This window comes from Papio anubis, chromosome 6, assembly GCF_008728515.1.
Source record: "Papio anubis isolate 15944 chromosome 6, Panubis1.0, whole genome shotgun sequence".
Taxonomy (NCBI): Eukaryota; Metazoa; Chordata; class Mammalia; order Primates; family Cercopithecidae; genus Papio; species Papio anubis.
In genome coordinates, this window is record NC_044981.1 from 24,847,144 (window position 1) to 24,865,238 (window position 18,095).

The window sequence follows — 18,095 nt, forward strand, 5'->3', positions numbered from 1 at the left end:
AGATGGCAGCAACTCACCAGCTCGTCCGTGCCTTCCTGCCCGTGGAGCCAGTACATTTAAGAACAGCTTTCACTAATAATTAGAACACAACAAGTCACTTAAAAAGACTTACTGAAATAAGAGCAGAATTGAAGAAGCCTGTATTCCACTAATAATTTTCTGGAGCATTTAGTTAGTCTTTTAAAAAATACTTCTGAAAGAAAGTACAATCGACTGGCTTTTGTAAATCCTAAACTGGACATGCTAATTCTAATACAATCCAAAGTACTCTTTAAAAACCTCTGCAAATTGGCCGGGCGTGGTGGCTCACACCTGTAATCCCAGCACTTTGGGAGGCTGAGGTGGGCGGATCACCTGACGTCAGGAGTTTGTGACTAGCCTGGCCAACATGGAGAAACACTGTCTCTACTAAAAATACAAAAATTAGCCAGGTGTGATGGTGGGCATCTGTAATCCCAGCTACTCTGGAGGCTGAGGCATCAGAATCGCTTGAACCCAGGAGGCGGAGGTTGCAGTGAACAGAGATGGTGCCACTGCACTCCAGCCTGGGTGACACAGCAAGACTTTGTCTCAAAAACAAAACAAAACCCCTCTGCAAATTAGTTCAGGATTAATTTATTGTCTGTTTATTTGTGTAATTACAATGGAAGACTGGTTGAAAAGAAACTGATCTGGCATTGTTACTAGATAAAGGTGGATAAAGGGGAAATCCTTTGAAGGTATTTGTTTCCCCACCTTTAAAATTACCAGAAATTTTATATCTGAAGAAAACTGAATATGAGAAAGGTACTATTAGTGATGTTTTTTTCACATCTCAGCCCACGTTACTAAGCAAAATTTCTTGGAACTGCTGTAGTGGCATCACTGATCCTCTGATTGTAGCAATAATGTAGCACAATGGCACTATCCAGGCACAAACAGCTTTTGTGCCGTGCTTCTTAAAGTTCTGTCTGCTGTGTAAGCCACTGGTGGTACTGGCCACGGAATTAGCACTAACAGTGGGGCAATGACAGTTACAGTCTGTCTTTGAGGCCTGGCCAGGTTTCTTTCAGGCTCTTGTCTGGGGGCCTGCTGGCATTTTCACGGTTAGAAAAAGCTGCAAGTTTTCTCAACAGTTTGTGATTACTAGTGCATGATCTAGAAAGCTTAATGAAAGCTTTCTAGCTTTCACTCAAAAACCCATCATGGGGGTTACCTCTGAGGGTGGGCATGGGGGCTTGCAGGGGTCATACCTTTGGATGTTTCATGGCACTCACATATTACTGATCTCATACCTCTTCCACAGCCTCGTTTGGAGGGTGTTACAGCAGCTGCCTACTCTTGCCTGCCTTCCTTTGCTCAGACACCATTCTGCCAGAACACTCTCCATCATTTCTCCCTTCACACTTCCTACTTTAAGACAACCAACCAAGTAGCTATACAGTCAGGAGCTCCTATTACAGGCCTTACTGATTTATTGACTAGGCATAAATAATGCAAGTTTACTAGCTCAGTGGTGGTTCTTCCTTCTCAGGAATGTTGATCTGCCCTGGAAACTGTAAGGACCAGCAGAGACTGGATATATACACTGCCTGGAACTTCATTTGAACCAAGTAATAATTTGGAGAACTAGTTTGCTCTAAGGAACTACATCTCTTTACCTCCATCCTGTTTGATAGTTTGCAGATTAAGTGCTCTCCGTTCGGCCTGGCATTCATGGATTTTTATAATCAGGACCCATCTAATTCTCCATAGCTCTTCTCCCGACAAGCACGTCAGCCACACCGGTCTACTTGTCACCTCTGAACAGGCTTTCCTCTGTTTGGTGAATGCTATTCTGGTGCTGTTCACCATATATTACACTGGGAAGCCTTCCTCTTTCCTGCTCCCCTCCCCACCTGGAGAGGTGAGTGGCAACCTTTTCCTCCTCTCCCCTCCTGCTTCTGTAGCAAACTGGGTCACACTGTTGTTCAGGTGGTCATTCATTCCATTGGATGAGAATGCACAGCCTCATATGTCCCTTTTCTCTGGTAGACCATGTGGAACTCAAGGCCAGGGACCAGTCATCAGAATGCAGTCTAGTGCCTAGCCAATAGCAGGCACTTGGTAAGTACTTGCTCTATTCTCTTTAACATCACTACCCCAAAAAGTTGTTGTCTAGTGTTGAGGGTGGGGCAAAAGGGAAGTGAGGAAGGGTGTGGTGCAAGGAAGTTGGGGTTTCCTGGGTCTGAGAGTATTATGACATACTCTCAGTTTGTCAATATGTATGTTGGAAGTAGTTTTTACCAGAATGAATAACAGATGAGAAAGCAGCGGATTGCAAAGACAATAGGATTTCTTGGCAGCATGAGACGGTTTCCCTTTCTCTTTATGGAGGAAGAGAAAGATTTCCATGGGGGCGTTTACCCTTGAAAGGCTTCACAGATGTAGTTTCTGAATTTGCATGTTAGATGAGGACAGTGGAGGAGACAGGAGTCTATCAGTGAGGAAGGAGATTCCGTTTCAGGCCTGAAAAACCCCATGGAAGAAACCAAGTGTTCAGGTAGACTCTCAGGAAGATCAGGCAGGAGAGCAAGAACAACAGAGAGAGGGGGAGACGGAGGAGTGGGAGCCACAGCAAGTTCATCAGCCCATGAGGGCTGTGATGTAGCGGGGTGGCCAGGTCCCCCAGTAGGTGGCAGGGACTCCAGCATCATCCCCTCACTGACCACCAAGCCTGAAGCTCCAGATCTGGTCCGAGGGTGGTCCCTTTCCTCCCATCCCACTCCCAGGGTGCGTGCCTCTGTGCTAGGTTGAAGAGGATCTGCCCATAAGGGAGACCATTCTTTGAGTAATGGTTTATGTTGTCTGCTCAGCTCTGAACTTCCCTCATAACATGGAGTTAGAGGTGGGAATGCATTAGGAACAAAGAACCCTGGAATTCAGTTTCTTGTCTGACTCCAATTATGTGTGACTCCTGGGACAAGTCATTTAGCCTCTCTAGGCCCCTATTTCCCATATGTAAAATCAGGAAATTACCATCCCACAAAAGTAGATGCATTTGTTAATACTGAATATCAGAAACAGGAGAAATACAGTACGTATTAATATTAGCAGCGATAGGCGATGTGCATGATTTGCATTACCGTTAGGCTGCGAGACTCTGCGACTGTGCTAGTCTGTGTGGGTGGCGTCTGAGTGTTGGGGGAAGTAGAGGGAAGGTTTTCTGCTAAACACTGATTCAGGGCAGTTGTTTTCCAGGATCGATCAGGCTGCTGATAGAATCATCTTCCAAGTTAAAATAAAAATTCCAGGGCCCACTGTGGGACTATGGACCTGAGTGATTTTGGAACCACTGACTCAAGTGAGGACCCAAAAATGTAGAGAATGGACCTAAAAAATGGAAAAAAGCACAGATGCCAGACTCAGTAGCAAAGCAAGTGTTGAAATTTAACACTGAATATTAAACTGATTCCCTACCAGGTCTGCCGGAAGAGAAGCATGCAGCCATTTGGGAAGCTGAGGGTCAAGGTCATTTTTATTCCAGGTATTCTCAGACAGGCTCTCACATGTCAGTGCCTAGTGCTTGACAGAGTAATTTCCCTCCTGAGTTAGATGATTCATTGGAAAATGAAGCCCTCCTGTCGAGCCCTTTCAAAAAAAGTCTCCTTTCTTTACTCCCTTAATTGCAGAAAGTAGAAAGAGGGTGATTAAATCCCCATTAGCAACCCAGGGATCAAGCTGCTAAGAAACCTCAGAATTGCATAAGCACCAGCCCTCTTCGCTGCAGTCAAATGGGCCAAAACTCGGAAGAGAAATTGACTTGCTGTGATGGCCACTCATTTGACAGCCATGCTTGGCCACTGAGCCGTAAACCTGACAACACCTGAGCAATGCTCTGTTTTCTAAAATCAGACTTCGTTTTTGTTCTGAAGATGCTGTGGTATAACTCAATCATGTGTCTAGTTTGGACCTTTCTGGAATAAATACCAGAAAGGCACTGGGAGGGGAAAAATTCTCTGTGGGTTTAACACCAAAATTTATAAAATTTCATAGTTAGTTTGCTAGAAACATGGGGAGCTAAAGGAAGAATTTAAACATCACCACAAAGAAGCCAACAGACAAGCTAGAATGTGGGACATTCCGTACAATGGTTTCTACAGCAAGTCAAGGGTAGAAAAAAAAAGCGGGTAGAAGGGGGGAGAGGTTTGTTTTGGATTAAAGGAAGTCTAAAAGATATACCTAACAACCAATTGTAATGCATGGACCTTGTTTGGATCCTAATTTGAACTAATCAAATGTACAAGGCATTTTTGAGACAATGGGGGAAATTTGATAATGGAATGGGTTAATAACCAAGGCTTATTATTTTTGTTAGCTGTGAAAATGTGACAGTACTTGGCATCGTGGTTATGTAAGATGACAACCCCATGCTTTAAGAGATGCATACTGAAGTGTATAGCCGCAGACTGACATATCTGGGTTTTATTTCATCCAAGGACTTCTCTTTTATCAAAGGAAAAACAAAAGCAAAGAGATGGAGCAAACGTGGCAAAATCTTGCTAATTATTACATCTAGGTGATGGGTTTATAGGGGGTTCATTATAATGTTCTCTCCACTTCTGTGTATGTTTGAGATTCTGTCATAATATTTTTGTGTGTGTAGGTAAGCCTCAGCATGAGAAGCATCAGTAAACTATCAAAAGTGGGGAGGGTTGAGAGTGGGTGGCACTGCGTCTTTGCAAGGAAAATAAAAATAGCATGGGCTCTCAAACTTTAAGGAGCTCTGCGCTCTGCAGAGATGGCTCCTTATTCTCTCTAAACAGGGAAAAGAATACCTTTCATCTTGATGGAGAATTCTCCCAGCAGATTCTCTAGCTCCGCTTCAATGGTGCACATATTCTGCAAAGAGGACAGGAGATGAGCATGAGAACTGGCCTTTCACCCAGCAGCACACGACATTTTAAAGCACACGACATTTTAACAGGAGCACGACTGCATGAACAACAAGAAGCATTTACCCGTTTGCCCAACACAGCACAGCCTATGAAACATTGTTGACAAAATGTTTGATCTGAGTCTAAGCCCACCTTGTAGTGTACAGGAAATTTAGGGCATAGAAGAGCAAGTCAGATTATATAAAAAATAGACAAATTCAGAATGTGGGGTAGACTATAGGAATTAGCATGCATTCTACAAAAAGGCAGTATCATAATTTCTAGATAAAGAGACTAGACAAACATAATCACCAAATGTAACATCTTAACCTTGATTACATTCTGATTTGAAAGTAAATCAATCAAAACAGTTATAAAAGACATTATTGATCCAAATAGGGAAAACTTGAAAATGGACAATATGTTATATAATTCTATAGGATGAAGGTCAATTTTCTTACTTGTGGTAGTGGTATGTGGTTATGTAGGAAATGTAGATAGGTTATTACAAGTAAGAGATCCCTGACTTGATTTAGCCATTGTATTACATATTTCAGTGTATACATACTTCAAAACATCATGTTGTACACCATAAATATGTAACAGGTTTTACTTGCGAATTACAAATAAATTTTAAAAAGAGATCCAGGTTAAAATATTTATGGGGTGAAATGTCATGATGTCTATCACTTACTGTCAAATGACTTGAGGGGGATGGAGGGGGGATTTGATCATATGAGACAGAGGGAAAGCAAATATGGCCAAGTATTACCGATTGGTAAATCTAGATAAAGGCGTATGGTGTTCAATGTACTAGTCTTTCCATTTTTCTATAGGTTTGAAATTTTTCTGAATAAAAATGTGGGACCAAAAGAGCACAAGAGTTGAATTCTGCTCGAATGAGTAAGGCAAACTTCCTGCTGCAATGCCACAGCACCCCAAAAATAATTTTTGGGTCTGGCAGTGGTCCTCTCTTTGATGTTGAAGGAACAGGATAGAGAGAAGGAGTAACACCATCTGCACGTGTGGTTAGATACATAACTACCCTCACCCTACTTCCTCAATACCTGAGGACCTAAATAGAACAACTGCAGTTAGAAATGAAAAGGGAAAGTGCTGCGGCCACGGCAGTCCCAGGGAGGCCCTTCTGTTGCTTGACCTTCTGCCGCATGTAAGGCTTCCCAGTGTAAGCCTTACAATCTGGATGCTGCTGCTGCTATGCTAAGCAGCCGTCTCCATTGAAGCTTGATGCAGGGTGATGTCTGCAGGCTTCTTCCTCAGTTGCCAGCCTCCCACAAGGCTAGGGGTTCGAGGGTGACCTCACTGACAAAAGCATGGCCAGCTTGATTAGTGCAGGCTGATATTGCTTCCATTTGAATTCTGTATGCTGAGGACCTCAGCCTAGAGGGTCTGATTCTTCTATGTTTCTTTGTTCTGCTCCAAATGATCACTCTCATGGGATGCAAAGAGAATGGCTTTGCTTTTTCCCTTGTAAGCTCTCACTATGTGAACTAGCTAGCAAGGTTGGGGAAAACTTTCTGAAGTCTGAGCTCTGTGTAGCTTGAAAGCCTTGAAAACAAAGCCTCAGTATTATAAACCAATTTACTTCCTCAGAGTATTGGGCACCTCTGTGAAGAAACAGTTTCCAGAAATATCAACTACGCTATCACGCATGTCAGGATTGCTACCAGTATCTCTGAAAAACTTGAGAGCAGCTAGGTTAAGACTTGAGGACAAGTCTTAATTCTGCCCCACCCCCACCCCCTGGCACCCCTCCACCCCCGCAACCACTGATGAACATTGCTGCACACGCAAATGCACCTGAGCCACCTTGACCGTGTTGTTAAATCCTCATTTTAAACCCTCATCATAACAAAATCCTGGCTTTTGTGGTTATGTGAGGATATACTTCTTTCTTGTCTTTTTGCTTTTTTGTTTTTTTGAGATAGAGTCTGGCTCTGTCACCCAGGCTGGAGTATAGTGGCTCCATCTCAGCTCACTGCAACCTCTGCCTCCCAGGTTCAAGCGATCCTCCTGCCTCAGCCTCCTGAGTAACTGGGATTTCAGGGCACACCACCACACCTGGCTAACTTTTGTATTTTTAGTAGAGACGGGATTCTGCTATGTTGGCCAGGCTGGTCTTGAACTCCTGACCTCAAGTGATCCTCCCACCTTGGCCTCCCAAAGTGCTGGGATTACAGGTATAAGCCACTGCACCCGGCCGTGAGGATATAAAACCACCTGACACCAAATGTGGTATGAGGCTACAGAAGTCCTGGACTTCTTTCTTCTCTAAGGCAGTTTAAATTGCACTCTATGTCTTTGAATTTGTGAGCAAGGTCATGATGCCATGCCCTGACACTTCATCAAGGGTGGCTCTGTCTGAAATGACCTGCAAATATGCCAACACAGACAGTCCCTGCATGCTGCTGGTCAGTTATCAGCATTTGTCCTATAAACATCCTCTATAATCGGAAACGGTTCCCCTGATTTCAGAGATCTGCAGAAATGGGGTCTCATGAACTAAGATTGCTTCTAGGCCAGGGATTTTCAATCTGCAGGTCTATAAAGTAGGATAGGGGAGGGTAGGAAGAGTCAGATCTTCATTTTCACTAACATTTAACTGAAATTAAACATGTTTAGGGATGATGAAGGTAGAAAACGAGCCACAGCAGTATTAGCCATACCTGTGACTTTGACACTGATAGAAATCACATACATGTTCATGTCCCATCATTTATTGCAGATAACTTTTTAAAAAATCATTTATACTTTTCATTACTTTGACGTCTCAGTAGTTATTAGAGCCACTACTAGATCTTATAATTTGATGTATTAATAAAGCAGCAGCATAGAACTATGTCACACATTTGGCTTTTAAAATATTTTGAAAACTGTACTGATGATATTGAAATAACTATATTTCAATATATTTTCTTCTTTTCAATTCCTATGTATTTTATTTTATGCATTTAAAAAACATTATTCTAGGCCAGGCTCGGTGGCTCATGCCTGTAATCCCAGCACTTTGGGAGGCTGAGGCGGGCGGACCACCTGAGGTCAGGAGTTCGAGACCAGCCTGGCCAACATATAGTAAAACCCCATCTCTACTAAAAATACAAAAATTAACCAGGTGTGATGGCACACGCCCGTAGTCCCAGCTACTTGGGAAGCTGAGGCAGGAGAGCTAGCTGGGAAGCTGAGGCAGGAGAATCACTTGAACCCGGGAGGCAGAGGTTGCAGTGAACCAAGATCGCACCACTGCACTCCAGCCTGTGCGACAGAGCAAGACTCCATCTCTCAAAAATAAATAAATGAATGAATAAATAAATAAATAAATAAATAATTCTAAAGGAGGAAGTTAGGTAAAGAAGCCCTGCTTTAAGTGAAATAAAGAGACAAACTTGGTTTAGACAAGAGGCAACGTGGGAGTGTACACACAAAGGGATCCTACTGACAGTCATCCAAGCTGTCCCTCTGATTCCAGGGCTGAGACAGATGCTCAGCTCTGGGAATTGTCCAACAGACCCTCTACAGGCTGATGACTTCATTCATGAAATCTGATCTCTGAACAAAGACTCATGGGATAGTGAGGAGTGCTGCTTTAATAATTTAGTCATTTCATCAAAGACATTGGTATTAGGTGACCCCAGGAGGAGTGAAGACCTCTCTACCTCTTCCAGAGAGCTGGAAACCAGGAAAGCACACTTCACGGTTCTTAATCTTGGCTCCTTTATGATAAAAATTTCTCACAATGAAAAAAAAAAAAACATGGTAGGCAGAGTGTTACTGATATCCAACACTGACATCCAGTGTAGCTATCTGAACCATAGGGTCTGCTCCACTTCCAGGGATAAAACTCGGCTCGATTTACACTAGAATATTTAGAAGTGTGTTTCAAGGACACAAATCAGGGCAATGTGGCTTACGCATTCATTTTATTTTACTTTAGAGATGCGGTCTCACTCTGTCACCCAGGCTGGAGTGCAGTGGTGCGATCGTAACTCACTGCAGCCTCGAACTCCTGGGGTCAAGCAATGCTCTTGCCTCAGCCTCTTGAGTAACTAGGACTATAGGCATGTGCCACCACTCCCAGCTTATTCATTCATTTTAAGCAATTCCACCGATTGCCTTTCTTGCATACTTTTGAGGCTAACAGTAGAACCTATCTTTCTAGAGGGTGGAATGAGGTTGTGGGTTGCTGTTTGCCTTGTTCTTGGCAATTACCAACAATTCACACCAGGCCAGATGGGATTCGGCAACTTAAGCAGGTTAGTGGGTTATACCTCTGTGTACTCCTTGTAGCTCCGATTGATCTCTGACAGACTCTCCCGGGCAGCTTTGCTGGCAGGGGATGTTGCAAAGGCTTGCTTCATTTTGCTGGCACCATCCTGGAGGCGTCGCTGGATACAATAAGCTTCATAGAGTTCATCTACCTGCCAGAATCAGAACAGGAAACAGAAATAAATGTCAGGCTTGAAAGAAAATACATAGATCATTGTTACATGATTAACGTACTTTATAATTTCTGACCTCTACAAAGAGAATCCTGTAGAAGTATTATCCTTTTAGATAGGGACCGATCACTTTTATTTTAGCCACTGTGATACATTTTGTCTCAAAACAGATTTTGTTCTAATCCTGTTTTCAAATTATGCAAAAGGGAAACGCCTCTCTTGCATTGTTTGAGGCCATCATTGGAATTGTTTAAAATGACTCCTAGGTGACTTTGTGGGTCCATGGGTGGACTGTAAGTACTAAATAAGAAAGATGAGAGCCTTCTGTGAGTATTAAATTATTAAATAAGTATTAAATAATAAAAATAAGTAAGTATTAAATAAGACTGTAAGTATTAAATAAGGAAGATGAGAGCCTTCTGTTTATAGAACAAACACTGAAAGAGTTTATACAATTTCATACCAAGGTGAAAACTTTGTAGTATCCTAGGCTAATATCACTTTAAGAGGTAGTGTCACAATATTAGGATTTGTAATCCTGATAATTACATATCCGGATTTAGTATTTCATAAGGTAACTTGGGGATATATAGTGAAGATAATTTTTGTAAAGTCTTGGCTCAACTGTAAACAGAAAAAGTTATTCTTAAAATTAGGGTAAAACACAATTGTCAAAATATATCAAACTGAACACTTAAGAACTGAACTCTTTTCCATGTAAATTATATGACAATTACAAAAAAAATAAATGGAAGCAATATAAATGAACTTTTCTTTTGCTACACATCTACACTTATGCTTCTAAATAATAATAATATACCCTTTTCAAATGACTATTGATTTTATACTCATATAAGCCTGATAATCAGCTAATTCTTCTAAGGAGGTGATTCTCAATCAACCCAAGGCAATTTTGACCCTCAGGGGTCTACTGGCATCTAGTGGGTAGAGGCCAGGCCTGCTGCTAAACATCCTATAATGCAGAGGACAGCTCCTGCAGGAGAGAATTATCTGCAAATGCCAGCAGTGCTAGGGTTGAAAAAAAGGTTTTTTTTTTTTTTTTTTTTTTTTTTTTAGATGAGGTCTTGCTATGTTGCTCAGGCTGGTTTCTAACTGCTGGGCTCAAGTGATCCTCTTGTCTCAACCTCTCAAGTAGCTGAGACTACAGGTGCACATCACTGTGCTTAGCTGGAAAAAAAAAAAAAAAAAAAAACCTGTTCTAAAGTTATTCCTAATGATATTTATCTCTACAAGTCTGGCACTATCTTTAATTGACTGCAGTTAACTACAATAATTTTCAGGCGGATAACAAACAACAATACCATCAGGCATTGTCAAATGCAAATAAAACCTATTGCTTTGGGGAGGCATACTTACCTAGCACTGTTTGAATTTTCAGTTCAGTATGAACTTTGTTTCTTCAAAAAGGAAGCTTAACTATAGATCCAGAAGGTGGAGATGCATATACTAGATTTCAGAGTTTAAGAGTCCCCTTTTGTTCTGAAGGCAAACTTTTGGCTGCTTACTAAAAAGCATTACTATAACCTGTCTGAGGAGTACAATTTTCCATAATTGCTTTCTCTACACAGATATCAATGACACTTAGCTTAGAATGCAAACATTAAGAGACTAAAAATTATTCTCTTGATTAAAGGATTCTTTGTTGCTATTTACTTCAACAATGCACTCAACTCCACTGAGAAGAATGACGAAACTGAAAAGAATCATCTTTAATCTTCAGGGTCAATGGATTTATCTCTAATTAAGAGGGAGATATAAGACTCAAGGAGTGTCCTATCTGCTGATGACATCTTTTGGTTGATGGTTGGCATAGAGTGTGGTTTCCATGCTTTAAAGCTAAGCCTCATCTGGTGAGCTTGTTAAAATGCTGATGCCCAGGCCCCACTCTGAGGTGCTGATTCCGTAGGTTAGGGCTGGGCCAGGAATCTGAAATTTTAAGTAAACATTGCAAATTGTTCTGATGTGGGAGATCCCCACAAAACTTTTAGAAACCCAAGTGCTAATATCTCTTCCAATGCAGGTCAGGCTATGTCACCCATGTGGTCTTTTGGGGGAACTGCCCCTGCAACCCTTTTCCCTACTAGTGGGTATGCCAAAGTTTCTGAGCTTGTTATCTTTTCAATAAGGAGACAGTGCTCACAGGACCATCGGTATAGCCATAATGACTTAATCTATTACTTTGTGTAGCGAGAAAGTTTATTCTTTGTTTTTGCTTAAATATCAACCTATCCTAGCCAAATAGAATTAAACTTTTGGATGAAGTATACCTATGTAGTCACCTTAGCAGAAAGCCATTTGTAGGCAAGCATTTATCTTACCTATGAGTCAGCAATGGCTTATTAAATAAACTGATTAATTGAATCATTCAATTACATATCATTTGTTAGGCATCTGGATATAAGATGCTGCAAACAGAAAGAGTACCATTGACCTTTGAAAACCATTAGGATTGTTCTATCTAACGAGCATGGATACAATATTGATAAATATACCCTTACTTCATACTGATAGTTTTCTTGCTGTTTTTTGAATTAAACAATAATAGGTCAAAGCTTGCCTGCCACATAAGTACCTTCTGATGGATGTCATTGTTTTATTTATTGAGTTTAGCAGAAATAGGAGCAATTTCAGATTTGCCTAGGTAGTAAATATCTTTCAAAGCAAGAATGTACAAAGGCAGTAGCATATACATGTGTATTCACACATACAAATCGTCCTAGAATTTTAAATGGGAAAGGATTCTTAGGATCATGTAGATCAAATCTGTGTACCTCCCCAGCGCCACTTCACAGAGCGGAAAGCCAAGATTCACACAGATGACATAGCAAGCGAGTATGTGGCAGAGCTGGGACTAGAACCTAGGGCTTCTGACTCAGAGAGATCTGCTAAAATTCCCAGGCTTCCCACTTGGAAGAGAGGCTGATGGATATAGACAAACAGGAATTGATAATTGTGTGATTTAGCTGCCTCTAAAGGTAGATGTTTTCTAGCTGGCACCAGTAACTCCTGACAGTGCCCAGAACAAGGGGGTGATAGCCTCATTGTACCACCAGTGAACTATAGGGTTCAGGGCTGAGTGTGGGACACTGGCAAGCTAGTGCACATCCAGGGCAGAGGGGATAACACGGCACCTGAAAACCATGCTATATGAGGGAGAGTGGAAAGAACCAAGGGCTTGAGAGAGATTGAGGGAGGCGCTGAGACAGCGATCTTTTGGTAGTTACAAGGCCTTCATGAAGAAGTTTATGGGATACCAAGTGTTATGTGGAACCAGAGTGTAAAGTCAGGCAAACATGAAGTTTTTTGTAGGGCTAGTTTGATTGATAGTTTAAGCACACTACACTGAGGCTGGAAGTCCTCCACCGGGCACTGTGCCTGTTACTTAGCACTTAATAAATGTTTGTGGAACTGAGGTAGAGCCAAAACTGTGCCGGGTCATCAGGCCTTCCATTCTTATTGTTCCTCCATCTTTAGTGCCCATTTGAGGACTTAATTGCTAGTCAGCTTGACAGTCAATTGGATAGGAAGTTCTCCATGCACTAGATACTACGATCAGACCAAAGGTGTACTTGATTAGCAATAGAACTGAAAAACAGGCAACGAGAACAGGAACTTCAATTACCTTACTAATGTGAAACTCCAGGCGTCTCATGTATCTTTCAATTGTTTTAATTTGCTGGAATTAAAAGAAGTTTGAAAAAGTACAGTCATTTATAGTTCATTTGACTCAGGCTTGTGAGAATATCTTTATTATATCATACTCAAAAGTACTAGAAAATCCAATATATTTCTCCTTTCCTTCCCCTTTCCTCCTATCTTTGATGCTATTTTAGAGATTCACTAATACCAATTTGGATTTTTTTTTTTTTTTTTTTTTTGAGACAAAGTTTTGTTCTTGTTGCCCAGGCTAGAGCATAATGGCGTGATCTCGGCTCACCACAACCTCTGCCTCCTGGGTTCAAGCGATTCTCCTGCCTCAGCCTCTTGAGTAGCTGGCATTACAGGCACTCGCCACCACACCTGCCTAATTTTTGTATATTTAGTAGAGACGGGGTTTCTCCATGTTGACCAGGCAGGTCTTGAACTTCTGACCTCAGGTGATCCACCCACCTTAGCCTCCCAAAGTGCTGAGATTACAGACATGAGCCACTGTGCCTGGCCCTGGAAATTTATTTTTGTAATATTGAATAAATATTCTGAGATGTGAACTTGAATTAGTTATCGGAATCCTTGTGTTTAACAAGGAGAAAGGCCAATCCGATGGAAGTCATTAGGTTCTCACAGAATAGTATCATATGGGAGTATATTTAAATTTCTTCATAATAATATATTTTATCTTCTAAGATTGTTTTTTTTTCCCATTCACATTTTAGTGTTTCTGAAATTGGGGTGCATTTTACAATTGCTACTGGCAGACGGCTGTCTGTACAAGCTCAAAGATAATCATAGTTGTTCATGTGTCATCTCTTTGAGTTGTAATTATTATTATATGCATTTAATTTAATCGCCTTTTAAAATGTCTTCAAAAAGAATACACTATGATTCAGCACTGAAATAAAATTATTGTGCACATAGGAAGGCATGGAGCAGCATCATATATAAATTTTTTAAAAAAGAAAGAAAAAAATCTGTGTCTAAATAGACCTAACAGTTTTCTTGATAACTATAAAATACAAATTTTAGGTGAAATGAAACAACTGTCAGATTTTAACTGGAATCCTTTTTTTCTCTTCATGGCACATGAAATAATGGTTCATTTTCTAATCAACGATGACTTAGATTTCATGAAGTATAGTAATTTATATTCAGAGACAACACAGGTAAAGGCCTCCAAACGCTTGGGAAGTTCTTAAACTTATCAAAACACAAACTTATCAAAACACTACAACCCAGTGGCATTTTTATGGACGTGACCTTAAACACTTTATTTAATCTATAGATCACAGTACTTGTATTATCCTCATTAGACAAGAGTATGCATTTTTCCAGGATTCGAAAAACTATCAGTTCTCTAGGATTTTACTGTCCCTAAGAAGGTCTCCCATTGACTTCTCAAGGATGCAGAGTTCTATTTTATTTTTTGAGACAGGGTTTTGCTCTCTCACCCAGGCTGGAGTGCAGTGGGTGCAATCATGGCTCACTGCAGCCTTGACCTCCTGGCTTCAGGTGATCCTCCCACCTCAGCCTCCTGGGTAGCTGGGGCTACAGGCACACACCACCATGCCTGGATAATGTTTTATATTTCATTTTTTGGTAGAGATGGGATTTTGCCACATTGCCCAGGCAGGTCTCGAACTCCTAGGCTCAAGCAATCCACCCACCTCGGCCTCCCAAAGTGCTGGGATTACAGGTGTGAGCCACCGCGCCCAGCAAGGATGCAGAATTTTTTTCTTATTAGCACCCCAACACAGAATGGCAACTTACCTTGTCTAGTTCATACAGCACACCCTACAATAAAAAAAGGAATATCTGCATTTAAACATCATCCTCCAAAAGGTTACCCATCTTAACAGAATGATTTAGCACACATTTCCACATTATCTGTGGAAATAATAATCAGCTCTACAAAATTCTACTGGATATTTTACATTTGCTTTAAAAGAATAAAAACTTGGGTTATTTTAAATACCAGTAAGAGTACATTTAAGAGCTGACATTTATTTACACTCTGTTTCTAGCATTGCATGCAGTCCTCCCTGCCCCTTGCGATCTTGAAAGTTTTCACTTGCTTTGAGCTCTCCTATCCTACCTATTGAGGGGCATAGAAATTCACGGTCATTAAAAAAAATTTAAAATAAATGGTATGAATATAAAACATAGCAGTGGCGTATGTGTTAAAAAATACTTGCCTCGCTGTCTAAGCAAATAAAATTGATATTTAAGAAGAGCTCTCTTTTTTTTTTTTGAGACAGAGTTTCGCTCTTGTTGCCCAGGCTGGAGTGCAGTGGCGTGATCTCGGCTCACCACAACCTCCGCCTCCCTGGTTCAAGTGATTCTCCCACCTTAGCCTCTCGAGTAGCTGGGATTACAGTGCCTGCCACCATGCCCAGCTAATTTTTGTATTTTTAGTAGAGACAGGGTCTCGCCATGTTGGCCAGGCTGGTCTTGAATTCCTGACCTCGGGTGATCCACCCGCCTCGGCCTCCCAAAGTGCTGGGGACTACAGGCATGAGTCACCACGCCCGGCCTTAAGAAGAGTCCCTGAGGCTGTGATAAGCTTTTCTCAAATTGTTTTTAAAGCCAGCTCATTTCCTGTGTGCTCACAATATCATAGTATAATCAGTGCACTATCCTTGTATCCTCCAATTGAAGGATTTTTAAGGAACAGGAGGTCTTGGCAGAAGCCCCTGCGTTTGTTCACCATTGTTTTCCAGGAGGGACATTTGCAGCCACTGAGGATAGTCAAGGGCATTCACCAGCTCTGAAAGCCCTGACACAAGGGGTTCCACACAGATGCAGGCAATTTATATCCTAACATCAGTAGAACATAAAAATTGTTAACATTGATAAAGCCTTGAATCTCTAAGCCTTTGAAAAGGACAACAGTATACATTTGAGCACATTTCCTACAAAAGAAAAAGATAGCAGCTATGAGTGTCTAGTTGCACCCCCTAGGAATACGTTGAGTTTTCTTGGGCTGATTTCTTGAAACAGTAAGGTATAATATCTAGAGCTGAACAAAACCATTTAAAATAGTGTAGACATTAGAACCACCTCTTCAATCACACAAGTCCTCACAGATTCATTAGAATAGAAGAAATTTGCAACATAACATGTACTTGATCTGGTCTAAGAATTCTAACTTCTCGTAGTGGTTACACCTTTCAGCCTCTTTTCCCTCCCTGATTTGACTGATTATATTTTTAAAAATTGGAGACAAAGTAAAAGTTCTAGATTCCAAATTCTTTATATTAATTTTTTATATTTTTTAAAAACAGAGACAGGGTCTCACTTTATTGCCCAGGCTGGGCTCGAACTCCTGGCCTCAAGCGTCCCTCCCACCTTGGCTTCCCAAAGTGTTGGGATAACAGGCATGAGCTACTGTGCCTGGACCCAAATTCTGTATGTACTAACAATATGCTAGGAAAACTTCAGCTTCTCATTTCGTTATATTATTTGGGAGGGTGGTAGAGAACATTAAAATTTTTTTTCCTGATTATAAAGTTTCATGAAGATAGACATTTAAAAAATGATCTCATAAACATGCTTGGAAAATATTGAAAAGTATTAAGTAGAACACATTAAGAAGAAAACATACCCTTCTTTTTCCTTCTAAGACATACTGGGGGATGCAGATAGTACTCTGCCCCTTGGATCTCCTCTTCTTAAACATTCCTCCCCAGCCCCATCGAGTAAAATAAGTTATTTGGCTAAAAAGAACAGTGTTAACATCCTAATGACTGGATAGTACCTACCAGGCGAGAGTTTCTTTTCATATCTTTTAACTGAGCTGTCAACTTGTCCAGCTCCGTCTGGTGAACCTCCAGATATTCACTGCAAAGATAAGACAAGATGTAATCGTAATCTCTGCGCCTGTTAAGTGGAATCTGGTGCTGTTGCTGACTTTTCCTTCTCAAAGGGGATTAAGAATTGAACCTTGCTCTGTAGTTGGGGAGGAGGCTTTGTATTTTCCCCATCTTTCAACATTTGGAAAGCTCTAGCAGTGGCACTGGATACTATCCAGCTGGGAAAGTACAAAAGGAGAAAAAGGCTGAAAGTCGAGAAAAGAAAAACCAATGTGGGAGGCAAGGGGCAAGATGTCTGCAGAGTCAGCCCTGGCTCTGGCCTCACAGAATTCTATCTAGTCAAATAGAACAAATAGTGAATGTCCCACTGCACAGTAGGGAAGTCTTATTCTGGGTTCACATTCCCTGTAAGATATCAGGGAGGTTTCAGAACCCTCCTTCAGCAATCTCTAGAATGGATATGTCTGTCCATCATTGTTTAAGTGAAACTCAATACTGCACAGGGTTCCAGGACTCCATCAATGTCATGAATATGATGTGGAATACCAACATATTTCCCATCTTTGGGACTTACGTCAGGCTTCCCTAATTGTCAGGTGCAAGAATAAAATACGTCCTACCAAAATATACATCTAAAAAATGATCTCATAAGACCAGCTTTTCTCTGACCCCTTGGGTCTTTCCTTAAAGTACATTATCAGGTTCAAGTTCTTACTCAAGTCCATTTTTCAAGGCCCTGTAGACTTCTTCCACCCTTTTAGGCTGAGGCTCTTTGGGGGGACTGTTGTTTTTGTGGCCTAAATTGTGCATTTTCTTCAGTTTGGCCTGAGGCTTCTTGAGAGCGGAGGAATTTTCAATGAAGGAGTTACACCTATGGAAAGAAAAAAAGAACAGAAGAAATTGTGAGGATTGGGCTTCCAAAAGGATTTGACCAAAGAAAAATGTCTTCTATTATTTACTTATTTGTTTTAGAGACAGTCTTCCTCTGTCATCCAGGCTGGAGTGTGGTAGTGTGATCATAGCTCACTGCAGCCTTGAACTCCCGGGCTCATGAGCTCAAGCGATCCTCAGCCTCCCAAGTAGCATGTACCACCACACCCAGCTGAATAGTTTGTTGTTGTTTTTAAAGACAGGGGGTCTCACTTTGGTGTCCAGGGTAAAGTGCAGTGGTGTGATCATAGCTTACTGCAGCCTTGAACTCCTGGGCTTGAGTGATCCTCCTGCCTCAGCCTCCCGAGGAACTGGGACCACAGGCA

General features: G+C 41.3%; 1 protein-coding gene across 12 annotated transcripts in view; it reads right to left on the reverse strand.

Moving 5' to 3' along the window:
* RIPOR2 (RHO family interacting cell polarization regulator 2) overlaps positions 1-18,095 on the reverse strand; it is a 248,891-nt gene that overhangs the window by 54,378 nt on the left and 176,418 nt on the right. For all 12 annotated transcript variants that reach the window (XR_004184240.1, XM_031666961.1, XM_031666962.1 and 9 more), the window contains 6 exons: positions 17,555-17,710; positions 16,789-16,867; positions 14,798-14,821; positions 12,996-13,049; positions 9,182-9,331; positions 4,797-4,860 (listed from right to left, as the gene is read on the reverse strand). Coding sequence is in view for 11 of the 12 variants with exons in the window: in XM_031666961.1 (XP_031522821.1) it covers positions 4,797-4,860; positions 9,182-9,331; positions 12,996-13,049; positions 14,798-14,821; positions 16,789-16,867; positions 17,555-17,710 (527 nt within the window). In the remaining variant the exon portion in view is untranslated. The remainder of the gene's footprint in view (positions 1-4,796; positions 4,861-9,181; positions 9,332-12,995; positions 13,050-14,797; positions 14,822-16,788; positions 16,868-17,554; positions 17,711-18,095) is intronic.